We start from the raw sequence: 16733 nt of genomic DNA on the forward strand, positions 1-16733 counted from the left end.
TGTGTTTCAACATAATTACTGCTGCAATAAGCTACACTCTCTGCCTCCTGTCAATCACCCAACACCCACAGGACAACAACAGAAAGTCTCTTTTACTAATAAAGAAAATAGCTTATATTGTCAAATCCCTCTGTTATTGTCTTTAGGTTGTCTTATGGTCCTGTCTAATTTCCACTAGTTCAAGTGAAGGCAATACAATCAGAAGCCAAACATTCATCCATACTTTGGAGAACGGGGGTTTACTTGCAAGGGGAAGAACAAAATATCATCTTCATCTGATTCAAAATATTTCATCTTACAAAAATGACTCATTTTTGTCTTGCTCTCCTCTGAATGCACCTGTTCCTTTGTTTGTGTACAGAACATTTTTGCCCTTCTGAAATGTCTATTGTGTCAGGACTGGCAACATGGCAGACTGCACAATAGACACCGACCAATCAGGGCTTTAAGACTTGCGTAGTGCACAGAGGTGATGGGTAGGCAGGTGCAAGGGACCGATCTTTCTAGTTCCATCACCAAAAACATTCTTCATCTTTTGATTTGACATTTTTATAATTGTCTGGAGAACAAAACTCCTGCGTTGAGTCATCTTCATAAAAAACTTGATAGAAGTTGGCAACCCAGGTGAGGGAAGAAAAAAGAATTCTGGCATCATGCTGCGTCGATTCTCTTCTACAATACACACAAAACAAGAGTAGTTTTGATTACCAAAGCCACACATGTCTCTCAGGCTGTTAGTGTATTCTCTGGATCTTGCTTTGAACGGGAAAATGCCAAACATTGAACCATACTGCAGTAGGGATGGTTACATGAAAAGACGGATTGTGTTTAGGCATAATGTGTTTAAACAACCTCTGATATGTCCAAATGACCAATCAGAATTGAGTATTCAACTAAGCTGTGTAATAATGCAGTTTAACCTATTTCCTAGTTAGTCAATTAGTCTTGCTTTCTGAGGATCCATTTGGTAGTTTGGCCGGAAAACATTTTAGTGTTTGAAAGGAAACTAACATGATAACCTCACTTAAGCTGAGTCACAGACACAATTTTCAATCTTCAGTTTATGAAGACACATGCATTGTTGTTTTATAACCTACCAAGGCTCTCTGCTGTCTTAACAGTGAAATAAAGCAAGACAGGAGTTTAGATCCCCCTGTACACGGTGCTTAATGCAGGATAAATACACGACAAGGGACGTCTACATTGACTGTTACTCAACCCAATCTACTTTAAAGGTCTCCCAGCGCTCGAAAGCCCGGACCGATAAATAAAACCTGTGGCTCAGTGAGCTAAACCCCTGTGGGCATGCTAATACACTCTGAACGGTTTAGCCAAGCGCCTCCATCAAGTGAGGAAGACCTGCTGTGACTCCTGGGGATGATGGGTAGAAATAGAAAGTAGAGAGAGGAGAGTGGGAGGGAGAGCAGAGAGTAACCACAGCCGGGTTCTGCAGCTCGATTTCACACCTTAATGAATATTGTCAAGAGGATTGGAATTCAAGACTTCCCAGTGCACAAGCTCCTTGAACGGCCTTACATTCGATACACAGCAGCAGCCGTAGTTGGAAAACCAGGTCTTTTGTATCTTGCCTCCATCCATCTAGCTTTTTGTACTGGATACAGGACTAGCTATAGCAGAAACCCATGGTGGATATCCCACTTTATACATTTACGATGCCTCTGTTCTCATTTGGTGGCATACACGCTGGCGTCATCCATTGTAGAATACCCCTCTCATGTATTAATCTACCCTGCAAATATTCCATTTTATTAAATGATGCAGTAAAAGTAATTAACCCTCCTGTCATGTTTGGGTGAAATCTGACCAATTTACTACTTTTATAATCATAAATATTGTTTTACATTTGATTGCCTCAAGGCCTTATGATATCCTCCACAGTAGGCATTTCCATATATACAATTGCTGATCACCCCTTCAGTGAATTTTTTTGTGGTTTAGTCAACTTTGTTACACCTAATGTATTCCCCGTCAAAAATGACCACCATAGGAAATGATTGGGTATCCCTAGAATATGGTAATCAGGTGGTACACGCCCACAAATCTACAACCATGTTAATTTTGGAATACATTTACAGTGTTTCAATGCAGTTACAGTATTCATGTAAACCAGCAGTCTGAGACATGTTTCACATCTTAAAAGGGTGTATAATAATATTTGGTGATGATAAATGTTTTTTGTGTTCAAATAAGACCAGTTAAAACAGACCGTGCAAATTTGACTGGGAACACCAAAGTAATTCGCCTTCATTGGGTATCTGACCAGGTTTTAGCGATTCAGAAATACTTTCTTTTCCCAACACAAACCCCTTGGTAACTAGTCAGCTTTAAATCTCCAATTGGCTGCCATGAGGGCAAAGCCCTTTTGGAGTTTCCATAGCAGATTCTCCTGTTGAAGGAGAAAAAGAGGATTGGAAAGTGGGCCTGTGTAAATCAGTATGTGATTAGGTCGAGGCTATTAGCGTGGATTTAGCCTGAGTGAACTCTTGTTCTAATGCTTGTTTACGGGGGGAAATAAAGAAGGGAGGAAAGAGGGAGAGGTAGAAGAGAGGTAGAGTCGATGAGAGCTGACAGTCGTTAATAGTGTTTGGTGTTTGGAAAGCGCTGGAGACATTGTAGTAGATCTTGGCAGAAGACCAGGACCACCCAGAGCCGGTGCGTTCCCGGAGGCCCCGGTGGGTTTCTGTAATGCCTCTGGGCTCATGACAGAAGGCTTTACTGCGTCTGCTTCTGCGTGTATTTAAAGTCAGGTTGTTAATAATTATGGGAGGCGTTTTGCTAAAGATATTCTCTCTGCTTCCTCCCACTTCTCCTTTTTCCACTGTCCTCTTCAACCCACTTTCCCGATACGTTATTGCCCACTTGTCTTTTATGGCTCTGGGAGATAAACACCATTAGCATGTAGCACAAACTGTCTTCCTGCCACGATTTCCAGTGTAGAATATGTCCACTACACGTCACCATTAATATCTCTTACATTTTAATATCACTTTTGGGCAGGAAGTAGTTTATGACATAATGTTGAACTCCCAAAAGTTATATAGAAGACATTTTCAAAGGGATCTGCATCTTCATATGCAAATACTTCAACCTTGTTACACCTCAACTCCTAAAAACATCACTTGAGATGAAATGAAAGAGATGCATTTATAACTGTTTTAGGTCACATCCCGATCATTATGTGCACCTATTTAACAATATGGAGGCGGAGCTAATAGTCCTCTGTAGCCCCGAAACGCACTACATTTTAAGCCACTTTATAGGTAATCAATAACCCAATGTGTCATAGAGAGACCACTAACCTGTGTTCAGCCAATCAACATTTTAAATCAAGCTTTTAATTCTTATTTCATTCATGAAGTCCCTTACATACTGCAAGATAATGTGTCTTTGGACTATAATCTCTCATCACATCTCGTTTTATCACTCAAGGTTCGGGGGCCATTGAACCACGTCAGCACAGTAATCTCATATGCCCCCCCCCCCCCTCTTTAAAGTCCCAGAAGGCGAGAAAGTGAAGATTATCCCCTGTACTGTGTGACTGTGCATTCATCTCCACCTCCCCTGGTTTATGCAGAGTAGGCTTTAGAGGAGGTTTTTGGCAACTGGCCTGCTAGGATTACATTCGCTGATAACTTTGCGCTTCAGGCTGCACGGAAAAAATAAATTGCTTCCCTGCGAGGTGCAAGGTAAAAGACGTGTAATCCCCTTGTTGGACACAACTATTTTCGGGGGGGGGGAGTGTGTATGTATACATCTTGTCCATAGGAATGCTTATGGATGCAGGTTTGCTTCATCTGCAGGAAAACTAAATTTGAATGTCCAGCATGACTATTCCTTAAAGAGACAGCGGTTATTTTTAATCAAAAATATATTTGATTAAAACGTTTACCAATGTTTGAATGTCGCGGTTCAATGAGGGATTAATGCTTGATAAATTGTGATTTAAATTATTGTACATTTTATTGAGTGTGTTTCAGCAGGGTTTGCTTACAGTGTCTTCTCATTTTATAGAGATGGTTGCATGGACCCTTGAGCACTGAGATGAAGAAGGGGTCGGCTAGAAAGAGATACATTAAAATGTAACAGAAGCTTGAGAGAAACATACACAGACAGAAAGAAAGATGAAAAGAAATCCAATGTGAAACGCGAGAAAAAAGCCAGAAGGCTGTGGGAAAGAAAAAGCCTGGGACAGAGGAAAGAAAGAGGGGGGGGGGGGGGAGGGGGGCAGGGAAGAGAGAGAAACTAGACAACTTCAGAAACTCAGATTGTGAGAGTTATTGAGAAAGAGAAAGAGGATAGGCAGGTCCATGATGGCAATGAAAGCTGAGAAACACGAAAATGTAAAAGTGTACCAGGCCGCTATTTTACCTGTCTATCTACCTGTCATATTGAAGGATAGTTTTAAACCTGTAAATTATAGTGTCCGTCCAAAGAAAAACCATTACTTATAGTGAAAACCACCCTTGAATAATGGGATAGTAGACTAAAAGCTTTAGGAATCCAAAGTATAACATATAATAAGTACCCTGTATCAAGATTGATGCAAAACAAGTGAAATTTGACCTTTTTAGAGAGATTTTCTTTTGCATTTGGGTGCATTTTCCATATCTCTGGCCCCCCTCGGTCGATTTTGATGATTGACACCTCTTTTTAACCGTTAGAGCCAATAGAATCGAAGGGAAGTTCCTCAAATCCATCTAAACATTACCCATTGGTGAATGAGTGCTGCACAGCCAGAATGCCCAAAACCGGAAGCTGTCATACACTCTCGTTGCAGCTAATATGAAATCTCCGTTATTGACATAAATATGAAGATGAATTATCAGTAATCATTTCAAAGTGACACAGACACATTGGATTAACCTATGGATTAACCTTCAGCAGCGTTTTTATCGTTTTAATGCCATTGAACACAACTTTTGATCAGAAACAGCAAAAGGTAAGACAATGTCCCGTGTTTGCTACCTAAAGCTACATTGTGTGATGTCTGTTTTTGTTTCCCCTGTCGCGAGTCCTGGTCGCTCAGTGATGATACTTATATTTCTGGAATCTGTGGAGTCTCAGCTTGCTAATCGATATATTATTTGTGCAGATCCGATAAGTAATAAGGGTATTTTAACGTGAGTTCTGTGCTAAGTGCGTTAGCATTTTTTCGCTCAGGGCTAATTCAGAGCCTTTGTTATTACCCTTATGTTTCGTTTTGCAAAAAATTGTTAATATTGTCTGAAAGCTGAGTTTCTTCCCGTTAAGTGGATATGACACATTCATAGTTTATTAAATGTTAAGAAGCCCTCAGACGCTGTTTCTTGCAAGATGTTGCGTTTTGCCCCCCGTGGGGTTTAACATTAAAAGTAACCCTCAGTAATTCGATGTGCACATCATTTATAGCTGATTATCTTAAAGTTGCAAATATTGCTTTAAATCACTAACTGTTGATGATTTTAAAAGTCATACTGATAGAGAAGACTGATACAAAACCGTAAAATAAATGTGTAAAACTCGTTTGGTTGTTGGTTGGTGGCAATTTTCCACCCTGAATGTGGAGAAGGAAAGAAAAGTGACAGCTAGTTGAGAAAGAATGAGAGACGCACATAGAAAAGTACGGTGTGGAAAAAACCCATTCTATTCAGAGAATTGCTTTTTATTTCGCACACATTCTTAATAATGTGACACAAAACTTTGAATACTGCATCAACTGTATCATGCATGCACAATACACCACATGCAGCACACACTTAGGATTACTAATAATTATTTTATTATTCAAATATCCTTTTTTCCAGACAGATTTTTCCTCATCTTGCTAGTAGCCCTTTACCAAAACGGAATGCATAGGGGATGGAAATGCTGGCGGCCTGAATGGAGATGTGGTGACTCAAACTAACTGAATTTGCACAAGACAATAAAGTAAAGTAGAAATGGGAGACATAACACACCTACATTACAATCACAACAGAATAAGAGAACACTGATCTCTTCCCTGGTTGCACAAGTGTCTAATTTGGTTATTTCAATAAAAGAACGTTTAAATAAAAAATACATTTAGTGTTATTAAAAAAAGACTATATATATCGTCTTCAATATGACTGATTATTACCATTAAAATCACCTTTATAACATTCAGTTCTTCACCCTGGTGTTATTTGACTATGTAAAATACGCACTTTCATGTAAACAGGGAGTGCCACTAAAGTTCCTCCTGTTTACGTACCGCCACATACACGTGTAGTGTCCATGATATTCATTCTTGGAGGCAGTTCATACATCTCAAATAACTATTATTTTCTGGTCATCAATGTTAAGCAAATTTGGATAAGTTCGGATCAAATTTGAGGGTCAAGAAAAAGTATTTGTTAAAAATATTCGCAATCTGTGAAAATCTTTACTACAAAACAATCTTCAGAAAGAGGCTTGTGTCTTTAAAATAGCCAGATGGTGGCAGTTATTTGCTACATGGCTTCAATTTACAACAAATGTTATTTAAATGTAGTCATTGTGCTCAATCAAAAGACAAACGAACAATTTCAAGTCAGACCACAACAGAAACTCAGGTAAGAGGCCTTGGCAGATATTCGGTAAGACCAAAGCTTAGTATGCTGGAGGATAAAAATAGCTAAACCAAAAGGGAAATAAAACGTATTACATTAGCCTCATATTACGCAACCCTGTTGAGAGTAATGTGTCTCTAGTAGTGAGAGAAGCAAGCCTTGTATGTGTTTGATCAAACATAAAAAGTATTGAGACTGACAGAAGAAATTATCATCGTTGTTGGGGAATAATTTGCCCTGCATGTCCTCCTTCGCCCTCTGACGCAGCTGGCCAACCTTGAGCAGCCGTTATCTCCCTTAAGGAGGGGCTGCACTCGCATATTGTTGATGTTGCCAGTTTATGACCGGGCAACTCTCGGTCAGAGATAGTTATTGTTTTGGGACACCTGGAACACGTCCTTCTCGGGGTGTAGATGACCCCGAGCCATAAGCGACAACAACTGTGATTCAGTGTCCTCAGCTGTTTAGTCTATCTATTGGAAAATGTTGATTATTACACTCTGAACTAGTTAAAAGCTCGAGCTACAGGAGGGGTCTTGAGAATTGATTGTGGCATCTCTACCCTGTGGTCAACTCGTGGCCCGTGACATGTCTTGTGAATTCTCCGGCCGAAGCTCCAAATAAACCGTCAGTGTTTTGCCATCAAAGCTCCAGCTCTCCTCGTGTCTCTCTGAGTCCTGACTCCAATTGCTTCAGAAGTTTCCCCCACAGTCGTTACCTGAGGAGAATCTGAGGGGTCGGGAGATTTATCTCACACTGTATGCTTTCCTGCTTTTTTGCGATAACATACTGGGTTAACTTCTGGCGTCTTCCATTAATTGAGTGAGATTTTCATCAGCATTCCCTAAATGCTGCTGCTGCTGATTAAATTAATGACCCTCTCTTCGGGTGAATATCCCCTTTTCCTGATGTGTTTTTCCCACTTCATATGTGTTCTGAACACGCCTAACTTCCCTTCCTCACCATTTCTTTACCAATGACTTTCACTTTTAATCTCTATCCTTTCATCTCTTCAACATTCACCTAATTTATTACCTTCTTATTCTAAATGTAATTAAGAGAGGAGTGGAGCTTGTATCTCATTTGTATTCCAATATTCCCCACTCTTTTTAAATAAATACTTGCAGAGCTCCAAATACAAATTCGAGGAATTTCAAGGGTTATCACTACTAGTCTTTACAAAAAGTAAAGTTTAGTAACATTTCTTAGGCAGAAGATGTTTTACTTTCAAAGCCCATTTCAATGAAAGTCCATTCAACTGAAGGTTCCAATGTTAATCTGCCCCTCGGAGCTCCACAAGGAACCTGTAAGGCTCCCCTGAAACTTTGTTTTTAAGAAGCTTTCAAGGTTTGTCAATATTTAACAGAAAAGTGTTTTTTACTTGATGTAACCTTAAGCAGAGGCATTATAAATTAAATATAATTGGAAAATAAGAAAACCACAGAAAAGTTTTTGAACAACCGTATTACGAAGGATTGATATGTTTCTTTAGGTGCTTCTCCAAAGCTCCAACATGTAATTACATTTTTAAAGAAAGACACTTTTTTTTTGGATGTAAGAGGAACATCTGTTGGATCTATAAAACCAATTTGGGTAACAATTAGTAGACATTTTTGAATCCTGCAGTGTTTCCCACAGATCTGAAATATACTTGTGGTGGTTGCCGAGAGAGAGGGGGACCACGGTCTACGAAAAAGGTTCCTTAATACTTTTTGGAACCAGACTGCAGCAGCTAGTTAGTGTGCATTAGAAATCTGGTGTTAGTCGTGAAGCAAACAGTGTTGTCAGTGCCAGAGTTGTCTGTATCAGAGCCAGCGTATCCACAGCACTCCTGTGTTGTCCTATAGTTTGTTTTTGTCTTTTTTTCTGTGGCATCTGGCTTCAGTCTGTGGACCGCTGGGAAATCATGCGTTGTCGTATACCAGTTGGTGTTGACATAGGTTTTTGGAGCTTTGACGTGTTCACACTCCCCTGTAGTTGTACATTTGAAAGGACACTCTTTGAGGTAACACATTCTCTAGACCCTTACTCTAATTTTAACCATCACAGCAAGATACCCATCCTAACCAAATGCTGCTCATTTTCAGGTTTCATATTTGTATTTTGTGCTTCTACTGTGACATGTTTAGATGCTTTAATGTTCAAAAAGTGCTATATCATGCTTTTCATTTTCTCACGCTGCCTGTGCTGCAGCACCTCTTTTCACCCTCTGTCTGAAACCAGAGCCCAGTCTGCTCTTATCGGTTAACTGACCAACTCTGTTGTTATTGTTCAACCGCTTACAGATGTCCCGCCCCTAAGCCTATCATGTACATGTTGGAGCACTAGCTAATGGAAGCGCAAGTGTTACATAGTGATGTCATTATGATAAGGGGATTAACAAAGGCAAATTGAGGTGTTTCAGGCAGGGTAAGAAATTCCTCTGAAGGGAACTTTAGGATTTTAGCCTTTGCAGAGTTATTCACTGCACAAAAACCTACATAACAAACTACAGGAACGGGAAACCCAAAAAGCATAATAAGGGCCCTTTTAGAAACAAGTCCTAAGCCTCGAAAAGGGTCTGGAAGGAGGGAGCTCAGGCAAAATGTCCTTAAATGTGTTCCTTTCCTCGCTATGTATTAGTTACAAGGACTGTCACACACAGATGAGTGTGTATGCAAAGATACACATGAACTTCACACACTACATTTCATCAAAAACTAAACGAGATTAATTCAATGGAATTATGAGATTGTGTGTTTGAGAGTGCGCCTTGTTCCTGGTTTATTTCATTCTCTCTTTGTTTTTACATCATTAATACCCTCTCTCTCACACACACACACACACACACACACACACACACACACACACACACACACACACACACACACACACACAAATATGTGTGCGTGCACTCCACACATAGCTCACTGGTAATGGCAGCTATGAAGACCACACACACACACACACACACACACACACACACACAATATAATTTAAAATACTTTATAAACATCTATTTCTTTCCTACATGTACATAAGGGCATTGTTTCTTTCAAATCAATCTTTTAGTTTCAATAATTGGTCCTCCAGAGTTTTGAAATGTTTTCTTTCATTGAGAATGACCATATTTCTCCATTTATTGTTGTCATAGTGACGTTTATATGGAGTTGTAATGGACTAGTAAGTGCAGGTGATTTTCAAAGCTTGTCACATACTTGAAAGTTAAAAGAGTTTTAGAAATCCAAAACAAATTGACAATCTTTGGATATTTTTTCTGTAATATAAAGCTTATTTACAGGACACTTTTTTTCTTCTATTAAATCCTCCAGGCTGTCATGAGTCGTGCTCAGAATGCCGTGGGCCGGGCCAGCAGGAGTGTGTGTCATGTTCCGACCCGGCTGCCTTGCTCAAAGACGGGGGATGTGTCCCTGACTGTGGCGCTGGTTTCTACAGTCAAGAAGGCGTATGCTACGGTAACGTTTACACATTTCAATACTGCACTACAGAAGAAATAGCAGAATTGTATTTAACACTGTTATGGATGTAGCAAGTTTTTTGATATGAGGATTGTTTGAGTATGGAAAAGTAATCCTAACCCGAATCCTCCAACAAACCAATGCTAATACAAGCTAAGATCAGGCGTCAAATGCTAAGGACACATTTCCCTAGATGGTTAATAAAGATATCACCTAGCCTAGACCCAACAAACACTTATGTTAGTCTTAAAACAATCACATTAGTTTAAAGATAAATCTTCTTTCAACATATTTTCTCACCTCATTCGTTTAACCTAAAATATTTACTGCAATAACTTGTTTACCAGAGCTTCCTTAAATAGACATAAACAAATGACATTCAGCTACATAAAATAACCTGATTGTTCTGTTTTGGTCTATTTTCTGCTTCTGTGAGCACACTAATTGGACTCTGGTTCTTCAGTAATAGAAAGTTTAATTGTTTAGTGTCTTTGCAAAATGTTTTAACTTTGGTCTATTTCGAGAAATCTGCTAATGCATTTTCCCCGCATGAAATATCTGAATTATTTGTTATTGTCAATAAAAAAAAGTAAAATAGATAGAGTTGAATTCTAAACATTTGAAAATTAAATAATTCCCAATTAATAAAGCTTCAAACAGGCAGATATGATATGCTATATGTGCTATTCTAAATGTTTAGGATGAAAAAGTACCTGACAAAGCTGCAGTCATCCGACTGAAATGTTATCGCTGTGTAGCTTCATATTTAAACAGACACATTCTAATGCACTGCTGCAGTAAACAGAAAACACACTGACACAATAAGAGGTTTATTTTTGCGGTCAACCGGAGGTGAAGGTTTGTTTGGGCTTGTTTTGTTTTTTTACAATCCCTGTCAAGCTTCCACTGCACATGGTGCCAAAATGATGAAGTCAGCAAAGTTAGCAAACAAACAATCTAAAAAAAACAATAATTAGCAGCTCTCTCTAGCACTAATGAGGATTCAGAAGCTATTTGAATAAGGAGATCCTGTATGAATATGGATTGTTTCTATTTTGGAGCGGTGAGATGAGGAAAAGCGAGAATAGGCCTCCCTCAGGGCGATGGTGAACTTAGCAGCACAGTTTGGCTCTTTCTTACCACCTGCAGGCGGGTCTCGTGGGGGGGGGGGGAGACTCTTCAACACCCCATGACTCATGTGGTGGACTTGAAGCCCTCAGCAGGGAGCCCTCACAGAAAATGTCAAAAGCCTAGGGAACTTTCTTGAGAAAAAGGTCAAATCCATTAGAAGTTGCCATTTTGAGTTTAGAGATGTGTTTTTAAATGTCAAGATCCGGAGAGAGCTGAAGGTTTCAACTTGTCAAGGTTTTCCCTCTCAGGGCCTTCTGGGTTAGATTTGATAGCTTTCTATTTGTGTCCCCTCCAGCATGCCGTAGGAGTACCTGTCATTGATTTCAGCCTCAGTTAGGATGGAGGCAAAGATCTGCCTGAGCTTGTGTGCATGTCAAAGTGTCATGTCAATATGGAATTCTCCACACGGTGGTTTTCACACACACACAAATGCACTTTAAATTACACTCACAACAAACTCAACCATAGTCCTGTTTGTTTCCAGTGTGAGAGCGGTTCCAGGGCCAGTTTGGAGCCCCTCCCCAATTGCGAACCAGTGTTTGGTGTTTCTACCGCAGCGGTGGCAACTCTCGGACCCCGAAAACTGGTTCGCATTTAGAACGAAATAACTGCTGGGCAAGAACCAGCTCCGGACTAAAAAAGCACCGGCACCAAACTACAACAAAACAGATTCCCGGTGGAAAAGGGGTATTAGGTTTCTGACTTTCAGGATAATTACAGAACGTTCTGTTAGGTTAGAATCTGAAAAGAGCAGCAGAGCTCCTTTTGGGAACAGCTCAAAGCTTAGTGTGTAACCCACTGAACGATATGCATGATGACCAAAACTATGCGACCAAAACTAACCAAATCCGTGTTTTCCAATATACCAAAAGCACCTCAACTTGGTTTGGCTTTTCACATGTGAAAATGTCCAGAGTCACAAAGTGAAACTCAGTTCTTCTTACAGAGTTTGGTTAGGAGCATTTCATCATTCCAGCCATAAGCCATTAACATTTACATTTTGCGATTCACAGCCTGCGATTCGTCCTGTGCCTCCTGTTTCCTTGACAACCCCAATTGCATGAGCTGTCTGCCGGAAGCCGCCTTGCACCATGGGAAATGTATTTCCCAATGTCCAGCACAGCATTACCTGGACGACAACAGCAGATGCAGAGGTAGGATTAATCTTGAACACAAATTCCTACCTACATTTAGTTTTTAAGTAAAAGAGAGGAAGGATTCAGCCATGGTTGTGTTTCCACCCTGTTCCCTTGTTCCTCAGTCTGCCACAGCTCCTGCTCTTCCTGTTGGGGTCCCTCTGTGTCCCAGTGTACCCTGTGCCCAGGTGGGCGCCTTCTTCACCAGGGTCAGTGTGTGGAGGCCTGTGGGGAAGGACTTTACTCCCAGGACACCACCTGCCACAGTAAGAGCTTCAATCTAATTATTTCAGGATTATACAAATAAGCTTATATGAAGAGCTAATAGTGATGAATACGTTTGGGACAGGTGTTGCCGATAGCTCACCAGAAATATATGGTGGTCCATGTACTGGCGCTCAATCTAACTGTGGCGGATGTGGGTTTCGATTTCGACCTGGGCACCATTTACGCGAGTCACCCCCTATCTCCCCCTTTCCAATCTGTCTCCATAATAAAAGCCTTACAAAAATTAAAAGGTCTTTTCATGAATGATAACATATGGAATTCTATTTTATATCTATGGTTTTATATCAAATGACCTTATGTACAGTCAAAAAAAGACATGTAGTCATTTTTTGAAAGACCCAAATGATCATTTTCAAATGTTCTCCCTTGATACTCTATATAGGGCCGCCTGCACAGTAAAATCATGGTAGGGAAAAGAGATTTTCTTCTGATCCTCACCAGTCTGCAAGCAAACGCAGTGTGGGGAGCAGACCAACAGCAGCTCCCTCTAAGCCCCTGCCTTTCAACTCCCAGAGCGTGTCTATCTTTTTCAGGGCTCTGCACTCACCTACAGTAGTGCCAACGCCTTGCTACCCTACTGGCAAAAAGTCCTTTAGCTGGTGCGTGAAGCTTATGCTCATTTACCTGAACACATCGCCCTTCCTTTAGTGACTTTGCCAGATCTGGCCAAAACCCCTGCAAAGCCTCAACCCGAGCAAAACATTAACTGTCAAATAGTTAACTGCATGAGAAATGAAGAAAAACACAAATAAATTGGTTAATTTTGTCATTTGCCTTTTAGATTGTCACCCCTCTTGCCGGTCCTGTGTGGGACCCTTGGCCTCAGACTGCCTCCGCTGTTTGAAACCAGAGGAAGCCCTCCTGCTGCAGTCCAGTCCCCTCCAGCACGGCGTCTGCACAGCCGGGTGTCCTACACACAGCTTCCTGGATCACATGCACACATGCAGAGGTGAGTGCATTTAAATGACTACATCCACTCAGGGGGATCAGTACCTGCATGGATAAGCTAGTGGGTCTCTTTGGTTTATTGCTAGGGTTGTTACAAGTAATCAAGCCAATTAAAAAAATATTTATCAGTCACTTTTGAACGGATCAGGGGCCTCATTCATAACGCCTTGCGTAGGATTGACGTAGGAAGGTTGCTTACGTAGTACAAAGCACAAAAATAGGTACATACATTTTCCGCCATTTTCCGATTCACAAAACATTGCGTACCGGCGAGGGAAGTGCGTACGGCACTCCCTACGCCTGTTTCCCTTTATAAATCACAATCGACTCGTAACGCCCATATTTGCCTATACATAGTCAAAGAAACGCCCATTCATTCATTCATTTTGACTGACTGCATGAAGAAGATCGCAGGAAATGACGACAGAACAGCTAAAAAAGACATCTCACACCGTGTCAGATTTTGGTTATTGTGGGGAGGTGGAGATAAATCATATTGTTTGGTGGATGCAGTTTGAACCAGAGTAGCAGCATGGAGGTCGGATCGTCACCAAAATAAATAAATAAGTGGTCCGAAAAAAGTTAATGACAAAAAAAATACACATAACCTTCCTCAGGCAGTGTGTTTGTCCCGGGGACAGGAGACACCCCCTTGATGAGAAACTGTAAGAAATGATCGGGGAATCCCTCCGGAGTGGAGTCATGACGACTGGATCTGAATTATTTTTGTTGTATTTGGTGGTTTGTGTTCCAGCTGTCGATCAGCAACTATATATCCATAATCCACCAGTTAAAGGAAATACAACTAATGGATTGTGTTATATTAGCTGTACAATTTACCACATATGGTGTTCTTAGTTTCCATACCTCCTGTGTTTTACTACGCAAACATTGCGTAGAAACTGGCGTACGCCATTTTTTGAGCGTATATCCCTTTATAAATGAGGCCCCAGGTATCACTAGCAGTATTGTCATTAAAGCACAAAAGAAAATCTAGATTTTTCAATCAAACTGCTAATATTGATAGAATATTAATTCCATAACAGTTTCGAAGTGCTGAAATAATTAGTCATCAATCAATTAGTCTATTGACAGAAAATACTTTGACGAGAATTAGAATTTTTGAATTTTAAAGACTAAACAATTAGTTGCCTGATCAAAAATAAAATCCATCCGGTAATAAGTGATACAATTATAATTTGTTGCTGCCAAAATGCTTTTTGAATTTCAAGTTTGTTCCATTTTGTTATTACTTTTCTTTAAAATCCCACAGATTTTACATATAGTTATGTACGTTCACACGTACATACAGATTTGTTTGTTAGGAGCAGACTTAAAAACGGAGCGTATGTTTCATTGACGAAAATCCTAGGGTAGAGTCTAATGTAGATGCTTTTTACTCTCCTGGCCAATACTTAATACGCTACACAGATTAAGTGTTATGGTGTGCATTATCTCAAAAGAAATTCCTCTCTTGGTCATCTTCACACAAGACTAAGTTTTGATTTTGGTGATTGCATTTTTATGAAGCTTTGCAGCTGTGTGTGAACATGTTTCTGTTTGAAGAATAAATACAGTGTTTGTGGAGACACCTGTTTGTGTGAAACTGTGCGTGTAATGGGCACATTTTTAAGGTGGGTTTCAGGTTTCAGGGGATAGTTTGTCAAGCGAGAGTAATTATCACCCGCCTACCAACACAAACACACACCACTGCAACCACAACCTCTCGAAGCGGGACAAGAACAAAGATGAAAAGGGAGATGAAAAGACTGTAATCAGTTTTCTTTACCTCCCTCGTACCCCACAACTGTGAATTCCTATCCGTTTAGCACGAACACCGCTCTGCTATCTTCTTACCTCCCTGCTCAGTCTTGTGCTCACTGACCGTCCTGCGCTCAGTATTTGGCCGAGGGAACGGTATTAGTTCTACCTTCTGTCTCTGTCTCCAGCGCAGCCAAGTCTTTCGCCAACGCTGGCGATTTGTTCAGCTTTACTTTCTGTCTCTCTGATTTTTTTATTTGTTATTCTGCCGGAGCTGCTGTTACCTGAAATGAGCTGCTGTTGACATCACAGCTGAACAAAAGCTAATTGCTTGACAGCCAGACATCTGAGTGCATCAGTGAGAGTGGTTTTGTTAACATCGGATGCCAATATCACAAAAAAAGAAGGAAGTCCCACTCATTTCTCTTGGTTTTAATATTCCCCTTTAAAGTGGTTGTTGGTGAAATTCTTGTTTTTATACTATCTTCTTTATGTCTTTCATGAATAGCACTCGCTTATGACTTTTGCATCAGTATATAGAAGGCCTCTAAACACAAAATAGCTTGTTTGTCATGGTCTTTTTTCTATTTGCTTAAAGTCACAATTAAATTAAAGTTCCCTCCAGAGGGAGTTTCTCCCCCACACACTCCACCCCCCCTGCCTGAAACCCCTCCATTAGACTCCTTTGTTTACTTCTGTGACATAACAACATCATTGTACACTATGTAACACTTGCGCTGCTATTGGCTAGCGCTCTGACACATTGTATGTGATAGTCTAAGAGGCAGGACATCTTGAAGCTGTTGACCAATCACAACAGAGCCGGCAAACTAACCAATCAGAGCAGACTGGGCTCTGGTTTCAAACAGAGGGTGAAAAAAGGTTCTGCAGTATGAGAAACATAAAGAGCTTTTTGAACATATTGACATACAGTATTGACTCTAAAATCAGTTAACCAAATGTAACATGTTCTTTTAAAGTTTATAATCAGCTACTTAGATGTGACCTCATGTGTTACTTCTATGATGGAGTTACATATGTTTAATTCTGGGGCTAGATATTTTGCAGGTTGCCATTTTTTAATCACAGCAGAGTTTTTACAGCCTGAAGTTTTCAGACTTACTGTATATAGTATTAACTTGGGTAATACATTGTATTCAGAAAACCCAAGTGAAGCAATAAGTTATTGGTAGTTGCAAGTCTTATTGAGAACAGACTTGAGTCACCAATTGTTTGATTTGACTCATGTAACTCACGGCAACACCTTTGAAAAATTACTTTCTTTCACTTTTATTAAAGTTTGATCTTGGTGAAGGTTAGGGAAATATTTTGGCCATAGTTTAAAGAAACTAAATTATACTGTTTGTAGGCAGCAGGATGTGAACAGCATATCCTTAATAATTAAGATACATGAGTTGTTGAGTCTTGCAGTATCCATTGTT

At 40.2% G+C, this 16733-nt stretch overlaps 1 protein-coding gene across 1 annotated transcript in view; it reads left to right on the top strand.

The window, feature by feature from the left end:
- The window catches only part of fras1 (Fraser extracellular matrix complex subunit 1), a 281858-nt gene that overhangs the window by 125409 nt on the left and 139716 nt on the right, over nucleotides 1-16733 (top strand). The window contains 4 exon segments of the mRNA XM_034118256.1: nucleotides 9881-10024; nucleotides 12172-12312; nucleotides 12420-12560; nucleotides 13364-13531. Of these exon segments, the coding sequence (XP_033974147.1) occupies nucleotides 9881-10024; nucleotides 12172-12312; nucleotides 12420-12560; nucleotides 13364-13531 (594 nt within the window).

Source organism: Trematomus bernacchii, unplaced genomic scaffold (genome assembly GCF_902827165.1).
Source record: "Trematomus bernacchii unplaced genomic scaffold, fTreBer1.1, whole genome shotgun sequence".
Classification (NCBI taxonomy): domain Eukaryota; kingdom Metazoa; phylum Chordata; class Actinopteri; order Perciformes; family Nototheniidae; genus Trematomus; species Trematomus bernacchii.